The sequence below is a fragment of the Branchiostoma belcheri genome, unplaced genomic scaffold, assembly GCF_001625305.1.
Source record: "Branchiostoma belcheri isolate BF01 breed outbred unplaced genomic scaffold, Haploidv18h27 scaffold306, whole genome shotgun sequence".
Classification (NCBI taxonomy): domain Eukaryota; kingdom Metazoa; phylum Chordata; class Leptocardii; order Amphioxiformes; family Branchiostomatidae; genus Branchiostoma; species Branchiostoma belcheri.
The window spans coordinates 86,016-103,054 of record NW_017803917.1 but is presented as its reverse complement, the minus strand read 5'-3'; the positions used below and the strand labels follow the sequence as shown (position 1 = coordinate 103,054).

General features: G+C 42.5%; 1 protein-coding gene across 1 annotated transcript in view; it reads right to left on the bottom strand.

The window, feature by feature from the left end:
- The window catches only part of LOC109474384, a 66,948-nt gene extending 50,520 nt beyond the window's left edge, over window positions 1-16,428 (bottom strand). The window contains exons 1-11 of the mRNA XM_019774685.1: window positions 15,814-16,428; window positions 8,889-9,207; window positions 8,267-8,536; window positions 7,587-7,740; window positions 6,993-7,282; window positions 5,530-5,678; window positions 5,199-5,310; window positions 4,905-5,077; window positions 4,399-4,492; window positions 504-706; window positions 3-220 (exon numbers count right to left, since the gene is read on the bottom strand). Coding sequence (XP_019630244.1) covers window positions 3-220; window positions 504-706; window positions 4,399-4,492; window positions 4,905-5,077; window positions 5,199-5,310; window positions 5,530-5,678; window positions 6,993-7,282; window positions 7,587-7,740; window positions 8,267-8,536; window positions 8,889-9,207; window positions 15,814-15,892 — 2,061 coding nt within the window. The 5' untranslated portion in view covers window positions 15,893-16,428. The remainder of the gene's footprint in view (window positions 1-2; window positions 221-503; window positions 707-4,398; window positions 4,493-4,904; window positions 5,078-5,198; window positions 5,311-5,529; window positions 5,679-6,992; window positions 7,283-7,586; window positions 7,741-8,266; window positions 8,537-8,888; window positions 9,208-15,813) is intronic.
- Between the last annotated feature and the right edge of the window lie 611 nt (window positions 16,429-17,039).

The following is a 17,039-nucleotide window of genomic DNA, read 5'->3' as shown; positions in this document are numbered from 1 at the left end:
ACCCAAACTTTGTATTGTGTGTTGCTCTCCAGGCCATTAAGGGTGTGACTGGTGTTTTCAGGCCCAAGCTCCACTACTCTGGGGCTGTCTTCTCCCCAGACTTGATAGTAGAGACGATATCCCCGTAGCACACCATTGACAGCTGCTGGGGGCTCCCAGGAAACTTGGAGTCTGTTGGAACCGACTGCAGTTCTTTGGAGAGACCCAGGAGGGCCTGGGGCTGCAGAAGACAGGTTGGAGTTAAAATTGTTTCAATCTAAACATCCTACTTGGAAATAGTACAATCACTACAATGTCAGGTACAGTCTTAAACATTGGGTGTGGCTCTGGTGGGCTTGTAGGAAATAAATTTAGCATCCATTCTGGCTCTAGGAGTTAAAGCATCCCCCTAGTTCCTGGTGACGTGTTCACATGACATACATGTATGAGGTATTACATTACTTATCTAAACAACACAAGCACCATGACAGTAATGGTGTTCCTATGGGTTAGACTGGACTTACTTCCTTCAGCAGTGCGTACCCTGACAGGCATGCTGTGTGAGGACGCCCCTGTGTCATCAATGGTGACAATGACAATGTCATAGTCTGTGTGTGGTTTCAGCCCACCCAGTGTGAAGCTGGTATCTGTGATGGGCCTGCCCACGTCTAGATAGGCTGTGTTAGTCTCCGTCGTCTGCTTGTACAGGATGCGGAACCCACGTACTCTGGAAGCAACATTGCAAAAATCATGAACAAAAGTTGGGTGTGTCCATACCTTCAGCATATTAGTAACTATGGTAATTACCTGAAAAACATAATACATGACGCTGACTTTAATATAACTTACAAATGTCACATATATGAAATAACCTCCACAGAGCAAGAAGACAATTAGAGTTCGTGAAACACATGCCTTCGTCAGACACAGTTTTTTTTTTTTAGTGTTACTTGGCGTAAACTTTTAAGTTTAGCAAGGACATTGTACATGTTTAGCAAGGACTTCTGTATGTCCTTGTGTTCAGCAAAAGAGTTATTTTTTGGAGGCATTTGTGTGTTTGGTATGTGTGTTTGCCGTTTGTCAGATTGTGATCACGATAAGTTGAAATAGCTTCGCGGCATTTGGAATTTGGAGGTAAGTTGAAGGAATGTCATACTTGGGGTACTTTAAAGTTACTAGAACTTTTAAAAGTTAAGAGGAATGCCTCTCAAAATTTTGGTTTTATCCCCAAGTTTGTCTAAAACTCAATAATGTTTTTTGTACATATCAAGGTACGCTAATTACCTTCGCCAAGAAGGTTATGTTTTCAGAGGCGTTCGTGTATGTGTGTGTGTGTGTGTGTGTGTGTGTCTGTAAACACGATAACTTCAGAAGGCCTTGGTGGATTGTCTTGATACTTGGTAGGTGGGTAGGTCTTGATGATACCTCAAAATGATTAGATTTTGGACCCCCCAGCGGCTTGTTATGGTACTGCAGCTGCACTTCCGGTTTTGATATCTCATGATCTAAACATGCTGGGGTGACGAAATTTGGATGGTAGGTAGCTCTTGTGCTGGGGAAGAAGTGACGTGAGTTTGGGCCCCCTAGCGGCTTGCTCTGGAACTACAGGACTATATGTTTGAAAATATTCAACTCAATGTAACTCAAGAACTGGTTGACGGATCGTCGTGATTTTTGGTATGTAGGTAGCTTATGTGATGCTTGATATAATTATTTGACAATTACGCAAATATGGATGTAATTTGCATAATTTATGGGGATATTCTATAAATCAGCTTCATTCCATGGTTGGACTATTGAAGCTTGTGACATTGGTAATTGAGAATAAGAGAAACACAGACAGATATTAATTATGTAAACGAGGACTTAATTTGCATAATTAATGAGAAAATTTTATAATTATGTAAAGATAACTGCCTGGAATTTCATACTTGTGGTATTTGAAAGTTAAGTGAAGGTGAACATCACTAAACATAATGTATTCAAATCAGGACCTTATTTGCATAATTTATGAGGAAATGCTAGAATGGCATTGTTTGTTAATATAAGACTGTCTTTTGGTTGAGAATATGATAAAATGATATAATTCATGATTCTATTTGTTAAATCAGGGGGGAATAATCTATAATTTGTCAGTCATAAAGATTAACATCATTTGGCGAAGGTATGAGATCGGGGAACTCTAGTTCAGTGTTAACCTTACTTTCACAATTCGCACATTGTATGACCATTTCCTCCGCCATATACTTCTGGCGGCCAGGTCAAGGGTTGTTCCCGGCCGTTCATTCACCAATAAGGAATCACAGAATTTTCACATTAATTATGCAAATTAGCCATCTTGAGACTCTTTCTGCAGCCTCAAGAATGTCTCTGATAGCGGATCTTAGCTGTGGGCCTTTTACTCCGAGGAGTTTTAAAAAGAACTGTTAAACAAAACACTGTAATTACAGAATTTCCTCCCAAATTATGCAAATTAAGTCTTCATTTGCATAATTTGCATCTGATTAAGTACATTTTTCTCACAGCTACCTACATACCAAAAATGATGAAAATACGTTGTTCCTATCTGGACTTATTGGCTTTAAAAGATTTTGCCAGAAAGTCCCCTGCAGTTACAGAACAAACTGCTAGGGGGAACAAACCCACACCAATTATTTCTGACAGGAAAAGCTATCAGTCACAAAAATCTCAAGACCATAGCATGTTCAGGACAAAAGATACAGAAACCGGAAGTTCTGCTGCAGTACCAAGGTCAGCCACCAGGAGGACCACATTTGACCTTAACCTTTGTCACCTACCCACATACCAAATACCATTACAATCCATCCAAAGGTTAAAAAGGTCACAAATCGCAAATGTCCGGACATACAAACACACACACACACACAGACACAAACACACAGACACGCCAAAAGCAATACCTCCATTTTTCATGGAGGTAACAAGCTGCTAGGAGTCCCAAAATAACACCATTTGCTCCCATCCCCAACAGCTATCCACTGCTCAAAAATCTCTCACCTGACACTTCTGGAAAATCTCTTACCTGACACTTCTGGAAAATTTTACCTCAAACTTTAACATTGCAGTGCAATACCTACAAAAGGCACTAGAAGGCCCATTATAAAACTTGAACTTTACCTGTCACCCGAATACTAAATACCATTAAAAACTGCCTGCGTTTTCTAAAGTTATGTTGTCCACAAACAAAATCCCCAAAATACAGCAACGTACAATGTAGGAACATCATAAGATAACCATTTTTGACCTTAAAATTTCTTTCTATACCCGCTGCACGTACCAAATATCATTCACAGATTCTCGACTTAGGCTGCATACATACAATTGACAAATGCACAAAAAGCCAGCTACAACTAGATTGGGAAAAGCCAGGTGGTCCATTTTTTAACTTGAAAAACATTTTAACAACATCTACCCACACATCAGAACCTTTAAAAAAATGCATCGACAAATAATTGAGTTATAACGTCGACCTACATATGGACCAACACCACGGCCAAAACGATTACATACCCTTCTTGAAGAAGACAATAATCTGTTCATGACAAAGGATCCAAAAAGCACATTTGACCTGACCTTTGTCTTCCCAAGACCTATCCACATGCAGGGCTCGAAATACTGGGTGCATGTGCACCTTAGTGCACCCAAAATTGGAGCTGTGCACTGAATTCATTTCTGTGGGTGCACTGGTGCACCCAAATATTTTTGTACATATTTTTTTACATACTAAACGTATAATAGAAAACAGGATATTCTTGGAATCTGTCAGAAAAATAATAAAATATTTGTTGTAGTAGTTCTGTAAGATTTTTAAGTTAGCTCCCATTTCATATTCACGCTTAGAAGAGGAGCAGTAAGATCTGTGATTAGGTTTTGTTGTGTATGGTGCACCAAAAAAAAATTGTGCACCTAATTTGTTAGGTTGGGTGCACCAGTGCACCTATTCCCAAAAATGAATTTCGAGCCCCGACATACCAAACATCATCACAATCCATCCAGACCTTCTTAAGTTATACTGACCACAAATATGCAGAAACACAGGCTTACAGATAGACACACAATTGACTGACAGCCAGCTACAACTAGATTGGGAAAAGCCCACACGTCCATTTTTCATGGAGGTAATTTAATCCAACAGTAGTAGTTGTCTGTGATGCTGTAGAAGGTGCAATGGCCTAGTCGAGGGTACTAAGTGGAGGGTAGAGTGTTCACCTGCATAAGGTTCAACCAAACCCCGATCAGGTCATACCAAAAAGTTGAAAATTGGTCATTGACTCATTGCAGTGGCCTGTGTGGCCTAAGCGCTATAGATGTGGAGATGGCATTGTCCCTATACACCACAAGGTTTGGGAAGGATGTTAATCTATACTTGACTGTGCATGTGATGTGATACATGCTCACCTGTCTGTAGTTATCCCTGCAGGGGCACTCCACTCCAAATCAACACTGTCACTGTCACGGGGCCTGGCTTGGACAAACTGGGCAGGGGTCGACCCTGAAGAAAGACAGTCAATGACAAAAGTAAACACCTTTCACCCTTTATGCTTTGAACTTGGATTTGGGTAACAGTTCAAAGTACATGTACAAAAAAACCTGTTAAAAGCTCTGGTAAAATTACATGTAGCTTGGTATTCCAGTGAGCATTTCTAACATGCCTCCATCTCTCATACAGTCAGAAGGTCTCCCCCATAAAGGGAATACAAGCATATCTTCTCTCTTCCCTCTCCAAGGTAGGTTGTAAGCTATGTACATGCATGCCAACTGCTTCTATCAGTTGATAGTAAGGAGACCAATCAAAATGTCCTGTTCAAACATGCAGTGTTACAACTTCTATACATTATTCCATGAAGCATCATAAAACAGATCTACTACCACAGCAGGTACACTGTATAGTAATTAACAATGACCTCCTATTTCAGGTGCTGTCTGAACTCTGAGAGTGTTGCTGCGTTGTCCGTCCCCACCCATTCCATAAGCCATGACCTGAATGATATACTGAGACTCTGGCTGCAGACCAGACAGGGTATAGGATGTGTCCAGACTCCTGGTGTCCACAACGTTCTCCTGACCACCACTGGCACTACAGAAACAGAAACAAAAATTTCAGACAGCTGTATTTCAGTTTCTCAACACACTGTCAAGACTCACCACAAAACCATAAAATGATCTTTCAAATAACATTATGAGAAACAGAAAACTACCTCTGATAGAAGATCCTGTAGCCAAATAACCCCCGTGTGTCGGTGGGGGAAGACCACCTCAGTCCTACTGAGTATGAATCCACATTCTCAGCAGTCAGTCGATGAACTATACCTAAAGATACAGATACACAGGCATTACAACATATGTCTATTCTAGATCAGATCTATTTAATACAGTAACTGTAACAAACTAACAAACAAAATGAGGGTGGAATATTTGTACATGTATATTGCTTAAAAATGAACAAATGTACATAACACCTTGTCTGCATATAACCAAATTTAATCATGAAGCTCAGGTCTGCAGACTGAAGAGAGATTGACATGTTACCTGGAGTAGGCAGAGCTTCGTAGCCACAGACTAGTCCAGGGTAGACCTGTCCATTACAGCACACCTCCCGCTCAGGGTTGAAGGCCTCGCTCCCACAGCAGCCCCAGGGCTGGCCATTGACAGGGACGGTGTGAAGGTTTTTCCCACACCTACAGGGAACATTACATTCAACTACTTTGTTTTGCATACCTGGTAATTAATAAAACTGCCACAAGGCAAAAGAGTTTTGTACGTACAAGCTGCAGGAGACAGGACAGATTTCATCCACTCACTCAGATGGATCTCTACTCTTATTGATAGGACCTGTGATGCGTTTTACAAGTAGTGTGGAAATTAGTGTACAGAACATTCATGGATAAGTTGGGAGTGAACCCAACATTGTTATTTAAATGTTATATATATATATATAACGGATTGTGTGATTGCTACCATGTTAGCCACCCCATCTGGTTTGTACTGGTTGTACTGATCAGAAAGTAAACCAGAACTAAATATCTGACCCTGTTCCTGACAGATTGGACAGGGGTTTGATAGTGTAACAGTGGGAGGTTTATAAGCGCTACCTACTAAGCCATCTGACGGGTCTAGACCTCGTAGCCAAATGGTTAGGGTATGAACTGGTGCCTGGGTTTGGCATGGATGCCCGGCCTGGGGTTTTTCTGTTTCTACTCGACCCTAGTTGTTACTAGAACATTCATCAATCAGTGACTGTTTTTGAAAGTACCTCCAAAGTTTCGATGTCAACTGTACATCTTGTTTACGGAGTGACCAGGTAGTCTTCAGCTTGATCTTGATCTTCCAAGATCTGCACAAGTCTCGTGTTCTCGTGAGACCAGGTCACTCCGTGAACAAGATGTACAGTTGACATCGAAAATTTTGAGGTACTTGTTTGGAGGAATGTTCTACTAACTGTTAATCTTACTTGACTGATGAACCTCTTCAATGATATTTGACCCTAGTTGTTTCAATATGTTCCTGACAGGTTGGACTGAGGTTTCATGTGTTCCTGACAGGATGGACTGAGGTTTGATGTTTTCCTGACAGGTTGGACTGAGGTTTGATGTGTTCCTGACAGGTTGGACTGAGGTTTGATGTGTTCCTGACAGGTTGGACTGAGGTTTGATGTGTTCCTGACAGGTTGGATAGAGGTTTGATGTGTTCCTGACAGGTTGGATAGAGGTTTGATGTGTTCCTGACAGGTTGGATAGAGGTTTGATGTGTTCCTGACAGGTTGGATAGAGGTTTGATGTGTTCCTGACAGGTTGGGCAGAGGTTTGATATCTGTCATGGGGAAATGTGATATCTGTGCTGTCCTGTACAATGTTTTACTAGTGCTGTTGATCAGGAGCTTTGCTAGCTTTCTCTTTGAAATATTTGCTGTTGAAAGTGTATTTCATACAGTTTGGTCCTTAGAAGACATGCAATAATATTATTTCCATGTAGTGGACAGACTGACTCCTTACCGTACACAAGTGCTCTGTTCTTCAGACCCAGACCTCACTTCCCCAAAGCAGCAGTGGTTTCTCTCAGGGCTGTACGGGGTGACTGTGTCACAACACCGCCATGGCTCATCAGTATTAGGTCTGATAAATGGAGTGGAGCCACAGACTTGACAGGAATGTTGCTGATCCTGTCCACTGAAGATCTGGCCGCTACAGCAGGTTTGTGTTTGTGGGTTGTAGGGCGTCATCTCAGACGTCTTGGGGTGAGAACAGCACCAGTACTCAGGCTCATCTCGCCGACGGCTGAAAACCTGTAAGTCAACAGAGAGATTTCCTAAGCGGGAACCTTCTTTAAACAATGACCTCATGAAATGCCTCTTGCCTGTTCACACCTATCATTCCTGGAAATAGCTTGAATGAGTTTTGTCATTCTTATCTTTATGACAGTCAGTCAGTAACAACACCAGCCTGCAATGGTACCCTTTTCTTTGGGTGTGGCTGGAAAATATTTCATCCATGAATGCACTGTCATAAAACAATGACTGCACTATCATGAAAAACACAACAGCTCTCGGGAGCAAGATAAAACTGTGACAATCAGTCTGTGACAGATACCTTATTCCCACAGCGCTGACAGGTGAACTGTTCCTCGGAGCCGGAGTGGAGTCCATTAAAACAGCAGTGCTGTTCTGCGGGGTTGTACGGCTGGCCCTGACAGCATCGCCAGGAGCCGTCTGTCACCAGTCTGCTGAAGTACGTGTTCCCACACCTGTAACATGCACAAAACCTGATGTAACACACACAACCCATGGCATATACAAGCTCTCATTCTTATAAGGTATGTATATTTTTTGTACAACATATGTGTGAATATGTGTATAGAATTATTGGGACTTTAGATAATGTAAACTTTATTTTTTTGATATATTTTGTCTGACTTTTACTTCTTCTCTCATGAACTCAATGAAAAGCAGGCCTGCAAAGCCCATTTGGTTCAAAAAAATGTTTATAGCACCAAATAAGACATTAAGTCTTTGGTTCACACTTCCATACTTGAAACTTGAGATCTTCAATAAATGGAAATTGTGCATTTATTTCCATAAAATAATAGGAATTTAATATTTGTGACATTTGTAACTTAAATGTAGGTTGAGGTTAACATTGGTAGATATAGATTTTGGAAATTATGTCATACAAGTTTGCATAGTTAGAGACAATTAATTGTTTTCAAAGCTAAGGGGCCTGTAGAACATGCCAGAACATACTTTGTCTTGGTAGTGTATCTATGACTGTACCTCTGGCACACGTAGTCACGCTGGGGTCCATACTTGGGCTGGTTAAACCCTCCACAACAATGGTGTGTTGATGGGTCATAGGAAATCTCGTTGTTGACTCCGCAGCAGCGGAGCGGCGGCAGGTCGCGGCGCCGGCTCATCATGTTGTCGCCGCAGGACTGACAGATGTAGCCGCTCTCCGGACCGTCCTTCAGCGTGCCTGCACAGCAGTGCTGCCGTAACGTGTTGTACGGCTGGTCTCCACAGCACATGTAGGACTTGGACTCATCTCTGTAGGATGGAGCAGGATTTAGGACATTGGTCCCTAGTAGCTATCTAAAGTACTGCAGTACATCTGGTTTTAAATATCCAGATTGTAAATAGTAAATAGCATGCAGGTATTCCATCATTACATTGTAAAAATACTACTATAATTCATGATTATGAAGTTCCCACCATAAACAGTCCCCTTAAATCAGTCCATTAAAAATAAACTTTGATAACTTACATAAAAAAATAATGTCTTAAATCTCAGATGTCTTTTCTTGATCCCTAAAACTAAAATTGGGCCCTTCCCCTACTCTTCAAGCACAGGTATAAAACAAGGCTGACCACATCCGCTTGTAATTGACCCTGCACTAACCTGGGGATAGACATAACACTGTCAGCTGAGCAGCGGAAACAGCTTGTAGTGTCCTCTGGTCCATCCTGGACCTGTCCGAAGCAGCAGTGGCTGGTCTCCGGATTATAGGGCTGGTCATTGTTGCTGCCACAGCAGCGCCAGGGCCGACTGCTCTTGGGAATAGCAAACATGGTGGTCTCACAAATCTTACAAACATAGTTGGCTTCTGCTCCCTCGTATACTCCATCCGCACAGCAGATTTGTCGCAAAGGGTTGTAAGAAAGAGGTCCTCGTGTGGAGTAGCAGGTGTTTCTGTCTGATGCAGACCCCCGTACTGCACCTGGGTAATAATACAAAGCTCTCCTTAGACCATTGAACCATTCACTGCCATTTAGAGACTTTGTGATAAAAATGCACAAAGCATGTCAGTACTGTATCTACCATGATTACCTATATTTTAATATCATTGGGCATTGGACCCAAAATATACAATATGCCGGGCTGCCCCAACTCTTCTCATTTCCAGTTTTTGTCACAAACTACCACCAACACACAAAGTACAATATGAATACCAGCCTATCTAGCCATTCTTGCGCTATCTTGGTGGCACACAGACAGACTGACAAACACAACCCAAAATATAACTTCCATTTTTTAAGGAGGTATTAAAAATGAAAAAGAAAATGTCTGGGGTGTATAATGTATAAATCTGGGGTATAGCCTGACTAATCACGCTCCTGGCGGCCGGCTGCCCCGAATTGCCACCCCTTGGGGTGGGGGTCATTAACCTCCGGCCGAGAGCTTGTGTAACACAGGCTAGGGTGTATAAGAGGGCCTGCAAGCCCTTTTTCGTAAGGCGTAATCAGGCCGTTTTAGACTTCGTAATTCGTATGCAGCCTCCACAAAAGTCAACGTAATTCGTAATTGGACATTAGGCCACACCAATTTAATTTCTTGGTTAACGGATTTTTCTAGAAAAATAATGGTGCGGGTGGGCGGAAAAAAAATAAAAATAAAAACAGGCCTAGGCATCCTTTTATGGCCCAAAATGGTACGATAGGAGCCATGAAGTTAACACACCAGGCTGGTTCAAAATTTAAACAATGAATTTTGAACTTTTAATGATACCACTGCATTGAAATATGGAATGAGTGTAACAAGTAGTAAGAAAAGGACTGTTTTCAACTGTTCAGGGCAAAATATGAGGATTTTGCAGTTGATTCTGAATTTTTATTTTTATTTGCAAATCAGAAAAAAATGAAGCGGCGAATCCGTTAACCAATATATTAAATTAGTGTGGCCTTAGCCGCAAATCGTAAAGTCGTAATCAGCTCTAAAACTTTAACGTAATTCGTAATAGGCGGCGAAAATTTTGCATAATTCGTAATCACTACCCCCCCTTGCAGGCCCTCGTATAACAAATTTAAAGTTCTTTAGTTGAAACCAAATGTGTGGCATATAAATAGCCTGCATGCCAAATTTAACAGTTACCTCATTGCAGGAGAGGAAGAAACATTAGGAAAAAATATATTCCCCACCCACATCTGTAGTATGGGGTTGAATATAACAATGGAAAAAGGGCCTAGAACTGTTAACTTGACTGTTAGTAGCCTCTAAGTGGAGATAGAGCGGTAATTTGTCTGGTTAAACAAACAACAGTGAAAAAACAAAGGGATGAATGTGTCAGGTTAATGAACGGAAACTCTGCAGACACATTTTATTTATCCAATTTCCCCAGACAGCATGAATTCCTGCTCACCTGATAACCGCCCACACAGAACAACTAATCACTCAAGGTAACGGGACACAGGATTTACCCTGTAGGGACTTCTTCAAGGACTCACTTTGACCTGTTAAAATTATAGTCATGTGCTAGAGAAGTGATTGATTACTTCATTTATACTGTATGGCCCTGTCATCCAAGTAGTTCTTCCCAGACGTTTTGCATTTTGCATTTCTATTTGGTAGTTTCTAGTTGACCATACAAAAGCACTATACTTTTTGCTGCATGGAATATGTGAAGTGCAAACAACATGATGTACTAATGGTACTGTACATCCACCCATAATGAGGAGACTGAGGTAGTGACAACTCTCTCCAAAATGTCTAACATGGAGGCGGATACACTCATTACAGAACTTTTATATTACATGTAACCGACACCTGTACCTGCTGTATGATCATCTTCCTGTATGTACAACACTTCATGCAAGTCTTCCTAGAAACCGCGCCAGACAAAACAGGCGGCAGACACGGGGGATTGACATCTCATCTCCCAGGTCGCCCACGGTACTCATGTTCTCCCCTGAAGCCCAGTCACATAAACCAAACACCCACAAACTAACCTTCAACTTCACCTAACCCTCAGGCATGCCATACTGGCAGTCAGTAAGGAGCTTCAAATTGAGCCGCAAACAACAACCAAATAAGAGGGGCCATTACACAGTATGATTATGTTTTTTTTCTTTATATCATTGCAGTAAGTAAACTTTAATTCACCCCAAATTATATCACTTATCTACCAACGTTTTAAGGACATGTATCTTCAATATTTCATACCAGAAATGCGTGACAAATTACGAACACACAGATTATTAAAGAATACGTACTACAAGGAAAACATCTGAAAATTACAAACATTAAACACAGACCAGTCATAAAAAAGCTCCGTCAGGCCACACCAATTTAATTTCTTGGTTAACCGATTCGCCGCTTCATTTTTTTCAGATTTGCAAATAAAAATAAAAATTTAGAATCAACTGCAAAATGCTCATATTTTGCCCTGAACAGTTGAAAACAGTCCTTTTCATCCTAGTTGTTACAGTTATTCCATCTTTCAATGCAATGGTATCATTAAAAGTTCAAAATTCACTGTTTGAATTTTGAACGAGCATGGTGTGTTGACTTCATGGCTCCTATCGTACCATTTTGGGCCATAATAGGATGCCTAGGCCTGTTTTTATTTTTATTTTTTTTCGCCCACCCGCTCCATTATTTTTCTAGAAAAATCCATTAACCAAGAAATTAAATTGGTGTGGCCTAACAGTTCACAATAAAGGTCTTTCATTCAATAGGCAATGTTGTGAAATATTCATGGTATGTAGGTAACAGTTGGTGTTGCTGATCATGATATCCCAACTTCTGATGGATTGTGATTGTGATGGCTAACTCTAGTTCTCTTTGAATCAAAGCCATGCAGGTACAAAATCACAACAAAAGATGGGGATTCCTTTTCATGATGACGTCACACTCGGATACGCGATGGACGCCCGCGCGCGTTAAAGTTGACATCTCAATAGTAATCTAACATCTCAGTCTGAGTCCGAACTACTGTATCTGACCTTCAAAACTCCCCCCGTCGTTACACATCGTTGCTCATGATTAGGCACCGGCTGGACAGGGAGTCCGTACGGGGGTGATTCATGCCCGCGGACGGAAACCGGACAGACAGACCACGGCTACGGAAATCACCTGCGGCGGGGCCAGCGGAGCTTACAGTGCAGGGACAATGGGAATGTACTGTATACTTTAGCCTGATTGTGTCTGTTGGACAAACATCGTTGAACAATGTTACATGATTACGATCTCTTGTGCGATTAATTTTCCGACTGACCACGGAAGTGGTAGCGGGGAACCACGATACCTGGAGCATGGGGCGTTACGTTGCAGTTTCTTCAAAAGTTCGCATGGTCTTCTGTCCGGGCAGATTTTATTTGTAAAATTGTTCCAATACAATTATGTGGAGCACCTGACAGCTTGCTGGTACCAAGGAACCTCCTTGCTGTTACATGTTGATTTCAGACTACATAATCTAGTCGTGGACACAAACCACAACACCAGATATCAGATTGAAGCTCATAAAAACAAACGTGGAAATTCCAGAAACGGTGAAGGCCATGAAGTGGAGAGAATTTCCGATTTTAAGCCAGAAAATCTCCACACCTGGTTTGCGGATGTACACTGGACTGGCCTTTCCTGTCTAGTCTACCGACGGCGTGGAAACAGATCCTTGTTTTGAGTACAGAAGTTCACTACCGTAGCAACAGACCCGGTAAGAATGTCTGGCCTCCGGCACGGCCACGCACCATGTGACTGACACTGGGGAACCCGAGACCAAGGCCAAAGGTCATGTCTACAGGAACGGATGTGATTGGCTGGAAAGTTTAGAGGCTTGCCCCAGGCAGACTCGTCTGTCACTCGCCACGGCGGTGATCAACCTGGAGTTAACAATGTATCTAGCCTCCTGTGCAGGCCCCGCGGCGGTGGGGAAGAGTTTTTAACGCGTTATTTTAATATGGCCGGCCATCCTACATAGCCGCAGAGAGAAGGTTCCATTCCGCCCACGGATTCCGTGGATGGCCGGCTATATTAAAATAACGCGTTATCAAAAACTCGCACAGGAGGCTACAATGTATCATAACATACAGCCGTCTGAGCCGGTCTGGTGACCAGAACTATACTAAAAGAAGTCAAACCCAGTAGTTTTTTTTTTATACTAGTAGTTTCTTAGTAGTTCTCAGTAGTTTCATGTGTACTATTTGTCTTTTTATACCAAATGTTTCTTCTGTCCCTGCAATTAGCCCTCTGGCATGCAATAAAACATTCAACTTGTTATTATTAACTTGAGGGGAACGAGTCGAATGACATTCCAGGCAGATGCTCTTTCTAAAGTTTCTTGTCAGCAAAAGCTGGAGCCAACTTGATGTTGGGCGTCAGGAGTACGCAAGTCCCTGGAGGAGTGTGGCTATGGTTATATCTGGCACTATTGACTGTATAAGTTGGCCTACAATGATTGAATGAAGAACAAGACCTATTAAAATATTTTTTTCCATATAAATATCGACAACAATCGGCTCAGGACTGCTGTGATCAGCTGCCATAAAGCCTTAAACTACACACATAGGAACCGGAAGACAAAACCGCACTCCCCTGGAACAGCCGCGAGCGGACTTGTCGATGCTGTCATTTACATTCTACATAAGTACATTAAAGTAGAAGATTAACAAGAGTTTGTAGTAGAATGTGCTGCTATTATAAATGTAGTGTGTACAATAGTGGGAGAATTGAACTTTATAGATTGATAATTAACTTAGACAAGCCTCTAATCCTGAACGTTATGCACCATCATAGAAAAGTGAGGAGAATTCGAATTTATGTAAGCGTAAGCGCTAGTGCTTCTGTGTGTATATAGAAGCGATTCCTTTTTGTCCTGAGACTGGCCTTTAGGTCGAGTCGAGTCTATCCAAATAAACAAACCCCCTGCTTGTCTGTAGTAAATCGTGTATTCATTTGTCAAAGCTAAACGATATCTGTGCCAAGAACAACAGTACATGAAGTTCAGAGACAGGCGGGTCGCCCCCTGCTGAGGGGACACGGGGAGCAGCCTGACGGCCTCCTGTCACGGCGCTCCCGCTGGGTCTCCTGGCGGGGTGAGAGATCCAGTCGTGCCGAGCCACAGGAACTCTCCAAGCAGACGTTCGGTTAGCCTAATGCTAATCTCCACGAAGATGCTACGGTGGCAAAACAGTATCCAATCGGCCACTGTCTTGCCACCGACGCATCTGCTTGGACATTAAGCCTAGCCCGGAACCCCATCTTGTGTGTGCTCTAGTCCCGATAGCGACGTTAGAGCAGGCCATAGCGAACAGGCTGGACTCCAGCATAAGATTAGGCCTGTTTGAGGACGTTTCTTCTGTATAGCTTTTTGAACGTTTTGTCAGGGTTTTTTAATTTGTCGACCTTTTTTTCGCACTTCTGGCCTGGACAAGTATGTACAAGGAGGTTACGTATTTAACCTCCTTGGTATCAAGCAGTGTATCTTTTGTCTCCACGTTTCTACATACTTTTGTTATGCGACGACCTGTACCTAGCCCGTCGTGGCATGAATGTACAGTAATTAAATGTATTTCAATTACAAAAAAAAATCATAACATTTAGATACTCTAGTACAGTATGGCGTGTAGAGAGGGGACAGAGAAGTCGCCACCTACTTTTATACAAAACGTGTCCCATACATTATGTTCACGACTAGTGTAGGTCTAGTTCTATGAAAATAAATGACACTCAATTGATCTAAAATTCTAAGCCATTTCAGTCTCAAGAAGTTTTTATAATGACTTCTTAGTTCCAATACTTAGCTTTGGACGGACTACAACTTGTACAAGTGAGTTTGAGTCCGTTGTCCCCAATCTGACCAATCTGACAAGGTGAACTGATTTAGGAATTAAAAAGAGAATCTGGCACGAGATTACGTCTGCGTTTACAGGCTGACAAAGCGCGCATTTTTCTTCCTTTCCTTTGGGGAAAAGAAAACACATTCTGTCACAACGCCATGCCCTGTACATATGGCTTGCCACTGACCATAAAGGTTTAGAGTTCCGTAACGTTGGCCAACTTTTTTGTATATTTGTAGTTTGTTGTGTTCGAAATGGAAAATCATAGTTCCGAGGTTACCAAAACACGCACTCCACCGACCTGACGCACTGCTTGACCAGCAAACACTTTAACAGTAAATATGTGTCTGACCTACGGCCACTATTCACCTGCTATTATCACTCTTGTCACTGTGCGATGTCACTGAGCAATTGCATATGCGCTCCTGCTAGAAAGTTGCTGGACAAATGCACAAGCTCATTTTAAATCGGAGCCAGATGTTACCGGGAGGAGGTCGGTCAGACGTCCATACATGGAGCATGAACTGAGCCCTGAGCCATGTCGGCCCGGATCAGCCCTCTCACCGCCAGTCAAGATGAAATGATGACCTTCAAAAGGTCACCGTCCTTATGGTTCATGACAGCAATTCGCAGAAACTATCTAAACAAGAGTGCGTGCACAGTGTGAGCTGTGGGAATTATCTTGTCATGGGGAGTATAAATAAACCCTGGGGGATGGTTAGATAACTTTATTTAGTGAAGACGTCTGTACAAAACAAGGACAATAGACATACCTCTGTGGGGATAAGTAGCCTGACCCCCATGTATCACCAGGGCAGTTAGGAGAGGAATGGCTAAGATAGGTTGCAACATCTTTCCGATGAACTCTTGCTGCTGATCACAGATAATATAAATGTTGACGATTCAACATGAGCAGATTGAATCCAGAGGTCCCAAGCTGCCTTCTCAAGTTGCTAATTCGGCGCAGTTCTGGATGAAATGTGTTTTTCAGCAGTAGACTTGTGGTGCAGAGACGGCTCCACACGTCAGGCTCCTGCACGTCTGAAATCTTCACGACGTTTGTGCAGTTGACCTGAGGTTGTAGTTGACCTGAGCTCCTATCAACAACGGGGCACAGAGTACTACTGCAGTTGGCGTTGCACCACAGACTAACTCGAGTCGCCTCTTCAGTCCTTTTATAATATTTTTCACCGGAAGCGAAGCGCCCACGTTGGGTGACACAATGACTTCCCCCGCCCCGCTGGCTCGACAAGGACTTCCCGTATCGTTCTGTTTACGCACCTCATCCTCTGGCTAGTTCCACCATGCGGGCGGTAATAGGAATGTGGCCGACTCCAAAGGTCGTAGGTGGCGATCACTGATGACAGACAGCGTTGTTAGGATGGATCTCCTGGATATGTCTCACAGGAAAAGGCTGCCCGCGGGGGCACCTTTAATTTTACCCCAACCCCGTCAGTCTGTTACGGCTGGGCTCAAACAAGGCGTTATGACCTTTTCAGGTTTATTCGACTGCTTGTTCAGCATTTCTACCAGCAACCTGTGGAAAATTAATGTTACAGCAAGATAATTTATTGTGACGTGGGTGTTTTATAGCTAATATATCAACAAGTCATTGGCAGCCCCAAGCGGCAGCTCAGCGTTTTCCGAAGTGCCAAGGTTCACATGTGAAGTTCGCATGTGAACTTCATTACCGTTACTGAATAATAACTGTAAGTTACTGTCTGTATTAAAAACTGAGAAACAGCAATTGAATTAGATTTGGGAAAGATAGAAGATTCACCAAGCAAAAGAACTCTACTATTCTACCATTATTATTACTCCGTGAAGGAGGTCAGGACCTCCGGACGGAGTGTTGTAATCGGCTGATTTTTCATGTTCGCAGTCAAAACACTGGGTTCTCTTTGTGTAATCGGCACGCAATTTTATACGCCGTCTGCGGGCATGCCCGTGTTGATGCACGAATGTGTATTTTTGCCGTTGCTGCTTTCGCGGTCAATGT